Raw genomic sequence first — 7,404 nt, forward strand, 5'->3', positions numbered from 1 at the left:
CTGTGGGTTCGGGAAGACAGTGGCTACTCTTTGTCTCCTGTAGACTTCGCCAGTTTCAGGTGGCAAAGTATAGAAGACGAGGAGGTCCCGGCTTATGGATCACAGAGAATAGCCCTGTGTGCCCTTCCATGTAGCCAGCTGCTGTTTCACTGAAACCTGAAAGGATCTATGGATGCCTTCACTCGCAACAGAATATTCTAGAACATTCCCCGTCAATCCTGGTTCTCAGCCCTGCTTATTGTCTTTAGAGTCTCCTCCCGCCTCACAGTTGCTTTAGGAGTGTGAAACCCACAGAAATACATGTCACAACGTGTTGAAAGACTAGGCTAGCATGCCACGGTTTCCCAGGGGTTTAAAACCAAACATGGAGGTGTGTCCCGTAGGTGGCTCACTACTGTCTGAAGTGCTGGAGAGGTAGGTGGCCGGGTGTTGGAATGAGGTGAGGGCTCCCCGCAGCTGTGGGCCAAGAAGGACAATTCTAATGTGCTATGTCCTTTCTCAGGAATATCTTGATTTTCCCTGGGTCCAGACTGAAGTTCAAAGGGAGTGTCCACACGGAAATTATTTAATATCACTGTCCTACCTGGCAGAGACAGGCCTAAAGAGACAGGTCCAATAAATATTGAGGTGGTGACTATGTCTGGTAAGAAATTGTGGGGTACTTCTCTGAGGGACTCAGTCCAAATGACATATAGACACCTAAGCACCCCCCCCCCCCGCACACACACAGGCATCTCTGGTTGTCAGAGTTCTCTGTAGGGCCCCAGGGAACTGAACATGTTCTCAATGGAATACGGATAAAGATGGGATAAATCTGTGCTCTTGGAACCTAGGTGACCTGGGGTCATGACTCCTGCTCTCGGCCTGCGAAGTTTCTTCCTAGTGGCCCGCAAGGATCAGAATGAAGAAGACCCTTCATACTTGCCAAACTGGTCCTGTGTGTGGAGTACACATCCACGTGGGCCAATGCTCCCAGGTGAAGACCCAACTGCCAGGAGACAAAGCAGGTGCTCTGTAGTGCCTGGCTGGCTGGCTGGAGCTGTGAGACAGACTCGACAGGCAGTCTGTCTGTCCCCTTTGCAGCCAATCCCCAAAACAAGTGAAGGAGAGGTGCCTTTGACAAGCCATTCCTTGTGGGTGTGTTTGTATATGGCCTGTGGTTTGTGTGGTGTGTGTGTGTGTGTGTGTGTGTGTGTGTGTGGTGTCTCATAAGATCCACCCTGCCTGGGCCCTAGAGGTGTGGAATATAGACCAGAGGGGTCAGTGCAGAACAGAACTGGGGGGGGGGCTTCCTTGTCAGAATCAGTCCACTGCTCTGAGCTATAATTTGTGGTAAAGCAGGGATATCCCAACTTCTCACCACCCCCCAAAGGGCTTGTGAATTTTCATAATCTCATGTCCATTCAGCTCATCAGTGGAGAAGGTGACCACCCATTCCGGCCTCTGCAAGTACACTCATGGGGGGGATTATAGGGTACATGACAAAAGACAAGGATAGCATGCCAGGACACTTGGGCAGAGCTGGGTACATGGAGAACGTGCTTATTCCGCAGGCTTTTCTGTTTTCGTCATCTAGGGCGTGCCAGCCTCTGTGGCAGCATTTCTATCACTATTCAAGCAAGCCTTGGGAATATGTTCAAGCTGATTCTTTCTCTGTATAGCTCGCAACTTCTTGGCCATCCGCTCTTCTATCCGGGGAGAGCACTGCCTATCAGCCCTTTGCTGACTGCCTCTAGTTACCGCCTGTCTCTGGTTAGTACCTACCTGTCCCTGATCTAGACTTTGATCCAAACTCAGAAGGCCCTGCGCTTTTATTGCTGGACTTCCTGGGCATTCAGATGCTCGGCCTTGGAATCCTCCCCTGTGAGTGGCAGCATGACATAAGTGGGCTTTGTGGTGACTTCCAGGAGCTCCTTACTCAATGTCCTTCCTCAGGGACCTGCTCCCTAAGGCCTTCTCTACCCCTCTCCATCTTTGAAAAGGTGCTTTTCACCTGGCTTATGCAAAAGATTATTACCTTGCTTTAAGACTGGACTGGCCTGCTGCTGCACCAGCTGCCTTGAGTTCTATGTGGGGGGAGAACAGAAAGGAATTATTGATCCCGACACAGCATTTTTCTTTACATTAAACATATCTTGTTAAGTCCCTGAGGATGAGGATGAGAGGACCTGAGTTATAGAAATGTTCTGCTTCTGTCTGACCTCAGCGTTCTCTCTTCATGATTCTCTTTAAACATTAGAATGATTAATCTGAAGAGAACTCAAGCAGACAAGGGTCCAGGTTTGCTCTGCTCATCTTAGGTACCCACAGTGCCCCTCTGCCACAGGATGAAGGGACGGCCCTGCAATGAAGGTGCCAGGTGGAGCAGGGGTGTGAATATTTAAGATTAGGGAGATTTTTCTCTTTTTTTCTTTTTGGATCTAGGGTCTCTCTACATAGCCCTGGCTGTTCTGGAGCTCACTATGTAGACCAGGCTCGAATTCACAGAGATCCACCCAAATGCCTCTTCCTCCAGGGTGCTGGGATTCAAGGAATGCATCAGAACTTTAACCAGTGGGGTCACTTAATAGTCCGATTGTCTTTAACCATACGGCATCAAGAGTTTCAAGTACAGTCATCATTAACCCAAGTGAAGAATTGCTTGAACCTGGCATGGTGCCCCAGGGCACTGCTGACAGTTACGTGCCCCTGAGGAGATGTCTCCCAAGTCCTTTTGCCCTTCCTCATGATCTCTTGTCTTTTGCTTATCCATTTCACAAAGCAGGAAAATGTGGCCCTGGAAGATCGGTCACACATAAGTCAGTGGCAGGGGAATAGCGTATGATATGATTACGGCTACCTTTCACATTGTCTCAGAGTACTGTGTGTCTGATGCATCCTGTAAGGGAGTCTACTGTTGTTCCTCAAGAGAAGAAACCAAGACAAGAGATTAGGGGACTTGTCCAAGTTCATGTAACTCCTAAGTGGGACAGGGCTGTCATCCAGGCCTAAGAAGTCACGCCACTAAGAAAGAAAGACCTTCTTGATGGCAGTCTGCCACTCATAAACAAATGGCAGTCATACTTCATCTTTGCTACCTGATTCTGGGGCAGGCATTACTAGCTGATGTAGCTCTCTTTCCTGCTGGGAAATTGCTTTGAAGTTAGTGACCCACCTCTGACTCCTAGTAACCAATCAGAATGAGTGATGGTAATTCAGATGTTCTTTCTAAGGTTCTTTTTTTATAAATGCCAATTAATTTATTAAAAATAAATATGTGTGTGTGCAAGTATGTATGTGTGCGTCTTTATAAAATAAATATCTGATTGGCTGATTCAATTGTCTGCTATGGGTCAGGATGGCATTCTTGTTCAATTCCGTGTCCCACAATAGTTATATCTTAAAGATATTTGAAGACTATTCTACATTAAAAACCTTGATATATAGTCTTTTTCAAAAACTAAGAACTCTCTTTTCAACCCCCTCCTAACCTGTTTTGCATAATCTAGAGTGGTATGGGGGTTTGCCTAGCTCAAGGAGGTCTTCCCAGTGCCGTTAAAGCCGTTCTAACATTCCCCTACAAGGGCTTCAGTGCTTTTCCAATTTCTGCTAGCAGGTTGTTTATTTTCAGAGCCTGTGCTTCATGCACAGTTCCATTCGCTCGACAGCAGTGTATTTGTCCTGCTCCAGTGGGTAATATATTTACAAAGATCCAGCACACAGAGGGGACACGTTAAGAATGCTTGATCCATGCCTTGCAGAAGAAAAGCACGAGTTGCTATTTTTCAGCATTAACATTACACTTGGCATTTGGACAGCAGGGATATTTGATCCCAAGAGGAAGCTTGATGGTAGAGGCACACAGAGAAGGATTTCCCAGCGATAGAGCAGTTATTTCTGCAATGCATCAGCTCAACTTCCGTGAGGGTAGTTGGAATCCATGATGTTATGTCTGATGGGATGCAGGAGGATGTAAAGATGAAAGCTGAAGGTAACAAAGCTGGATCCAGAAAATTAGTTTCATTCTCAATTTAGATCCACATCAAGATGATGCAGATGACCTGGGTTTTACATTTCTGTACCTGACTAGATCTTATGAAGTCACAACATCATGGGAAGAGGCCACATGGGTCTCTGTGCCAGGACACATTAGCCAGAGCTAGCAAATAGCACAGTGGCTACTGCTGCCAGAATAGAACCTGACTCAAGGCGATGCTGCCAATCACAGGAGCAGTGCTGTAGAAAAACATCAGTCCTTGGCTGAGAGCCATTGCTCAGTACCACTGGAAGATTATTCCTTGTAGGGGGCTGAGCAGGTGACCTGGCAAGCAAAGTCTGGTGGCCTAGTGTTAGATTGTAGGTCTGTGTTCTGGGAACCGCTCATTATGCAGCTGAGGATGACCTTGAATTTCTAACTCTGCTGCCCTAGTTCTCGAGGGCTGTGATTACAGGCATGTTCCACCGCATCCAGTTTAGGTGGTGCAGGGGATCAAATCGAAGGCTCATGGGCTCTAGGCAAGCACTCTACCAAACAAACTACTTCCCAGTCTGAAACAGCTGTTTATAAAAGTAACAATAATCGAGGGGTGATAGGCCTGTAACCCCAGGACTCAGACGGTCTAGGCATCAGGATGCCCTGAAGTTGTGGCCAACCTCAGCTACATAGTGAATGTCAGACTCACTAGGCAGACCCTGTCAACAAAACAAAATGAGACAGAAGGTAACACTAAAATTGGAAGCAATGAATGATCAGTAATAGAAACTGAATAGCAATATTGTGGTTTAGCTGGGAGGAATGTGGATGGATGAGTGGGGACCATGGGGAGAGGGTGGTTAATGGGCACAAGTGGACAAGGGGAATGACTCTGAATGTCCTCTAGAAGAGTAGGAGAACTATAGATGACAACAACGAGGTGAACATTTCAGAGATAGTAGAGGATTTTGAACGTTCCCACCATAAGGAAGAGACACATGTACGAAGGGCAGATTTCTCAGCTCCCTCATCGGATCATTACACACTGGCATTGTAATGCCACACTCAATAATGTGTGCAATTGTTACATCAGTTAAAATAAAAATATTAAAAAGAAAAATTAATGTGTTCAAATTTTAAAATACAAAATTATATTCGTGAAGCATAATATTTGTAATCACAAGGTACAAATACCTAAATAAGTGTACCTTGAAAGCAAGTATTTCAGAGTGCATGATCCTTTTCCAAAAGGCAAGACCTATCAATCTGGTAACCAATACAGGATAGGATCTTATTAGTAAATTATGTACTTACAATTAGTCTGTATACTACACGTGCATGTGTATGTGTATGTACGCCTAAGGAATGTAGAACTGAGTATGAGAAATGGTTGTCATCTTTGGAGGATGAAGTTTTATCACAGGTGTCTTAGAAACCATACACAATATAAGAAAAAGAAGCAAGTTCATAAGGATAACACTCAAGGCTGCCCTCCAGACTCCACCCACTTGCGAACTGTGTATACATGCGTGTGTGCATGTTGTTGCTGCTATAGTGAATAGACTGAACTCTGCTCAGTTGACAGAATGTTTTTCAGAACATGTACACAGATGGAGTGGTGGTACAGGCTGTAACCCCAGCCCTTGGGAGGTCGAGGCAGGAGGGTCAGATAGATGGTCGAGGTCATCCTAGGCTACAGGGTGAATTTGAGGTCATTTGGGAAGAAATGAAGCCATGTTTCAACAGACAAAGGAGCAAAAGAAGGGATGGACAAACAAGTCAGGCAGGCGCTTCACATTGTTGAAGTCTCCCTGATGCTCTCTAGGTAGGGGCCGGGCTGCAGACATTCTGAGCAGTTTGGTCTTGAGGGCATCCTCTCTGTCAGCACCATGGACAGAGCAGTGAGTGCCCTCGGTTTTTCCGTCTATCTCACTTGCTGTTTCTGCCTGAGTACCTAGGGAGCCAGGACTATCCTCTTCCCATCTGGCTCACAGCCAGATGCTCAGATAAAACTGCTCTCCCCCTTCCAGATGCTTCTCTAGACACCCTTCCCTGCAGGTACTCTCCCCTTTTCAGATGCTTCTCTAGACACCCTTCCCTGTAGATACTCACCCACTTCCAGAAGCTTCTCTAGACACCCTTCCCTGCATATACTCTTCCTCTTCTAGAAGCTTCTCTAGACACCCTTCCCTACAGATACTCTCCCCCTTCCAGGTGCTTCTCTAGACACTCTTACCTGTAGATACTCTCCCCCTTCCAGGTGCTTCTCTAGACACTCTTCCCTGCAGATACTCACCCTTTGCCATACGTTTCTGAAACTCTTTTTCTTTTAAATACGTTTTCTCCTCCACAAATACTCCTTTAAACAGATACGTTTCTCTCTGTAGAAATGTTTTCTCATCCAGATAATCATCCTCCTCCAGGTACTCCTCCTCCTCCTCCACAGACTCCTCCTCTTCCACAAAGTCCTCGTCCTCCAGAGAATCTTCGTTATCCATATACCCCCCCGACACATTCTCCAGACTACCCAGAGATTCCTCCAGTGAACTCATGTCTTCCTGATAGTCGCTATCCTCTCCGTCCGAGGAAGCTGCCAGTGTGTTATGTTTAGGAACCACAATAGGGCTAGACCCCGAGGGCTCTGATGGTAAACTATCATCAGACATGATAGAGACGCCTGAGCAGATGAGTAGACGAGTCCTTTCAGTAGCAGGTGATGTCACAACGTCACTTTACCATCCTGGTAGCCAAGAAAGGAATAAAACCCCATTAGTAAGTACAAGCCCACTGAAGAGGATAGAAATCCATTTTGTCCATTCAATTCCTTCAGTCGTCTCTGGAGGCCCTTAGTGTGTGCAGATAAGATTGTGGTGACACGAAGGGCTGCCTCTTCCCCAAACAGAAGGACCAGAGGCTTTGCCCTCAGTAGCTGGTAGAGGGGAATATACAGAGCACAACGAGAAGTAGACAGGCCGGCAAGTGAAGGCGTGGCTGGGGACCGCTAGAGAACTTCTGCATTTATTTGCTGAGAAATACTCATTGCCACAATAAACAGAGGTGCACCATCTGGGCCCCTGCTCAAAGATGAACTGTTCTAGCGTGTGTCTTAAATCCCAGCACTTGGGAGGTCAAGGCAGGTGGATCTCTGTGAGTTTGAGGCCAGCCTGGTCTACAGAGTGAGTAGTTCCAGGGTAGGCTTCAAAGCTACAGAGAGAAACCATGTCTCGAAAAACCAAACAAACAAAAAATGAACTTTTCCCAGCTATGCTGGGCTCTGGGACATTCTTTTAGGTTCATCCACATAGGTCTTTATAAAATTTAACTGTAGCAAGAACTCTGCTAGGAGGTTAGCAACAGCCCCATTCTTGAGATCTCATCATCACCCTATCAGATCAGGGTCCTCACCCTCCACCATTCTACAGGCCATATTGGATTCTCAGCAAGAATCCTGT

The 7,404-nt window shown here is 46.5% G+C and overlaps 1 protein-coding gene across 1 annotated transcript in view; it reads right to left on the bottom strand.

The window, feature by feature from the left end:
• Erich6b (glutamate rich 6B) overlaps window positions 1-6,618 on the bottom strand; it is a 31,462-nt gene extending 24,844 nt beyond the window's left edge. Inside the window, exons 1-2 of the mRNA XM_042054073.1 lie at window positions 6,189-6,618; window positions 5,729-5,906 (exon numbers count right to left, since the gene is read on the bottom strand). Of these exons, the coding sequence (XP_041910007.1) occupies window positions 5,729-5,906; window positions 6,189-6,618 (608 nt within the window). The remainder of the gene's footprint in view (window positions 1-5,728; window positions 5,907-6,188) is intronic.
• Window positions 6,619-7,404: the final 786 nt, after the last annotated feature.

Source organism: Arvicola amphibius, chromosome 13 (assembly GCF_903992535.2).
Source record: "Arvicola amphibius chromosome 13, mArvAmp1.2, whole genome shotgun sequence".
Lineage (NCBI taxonomy): Eukaryota > Metazoa > Chordata > Mammalia > Rodentia > Cricetidae > Arvicola > Arvicola amphibius.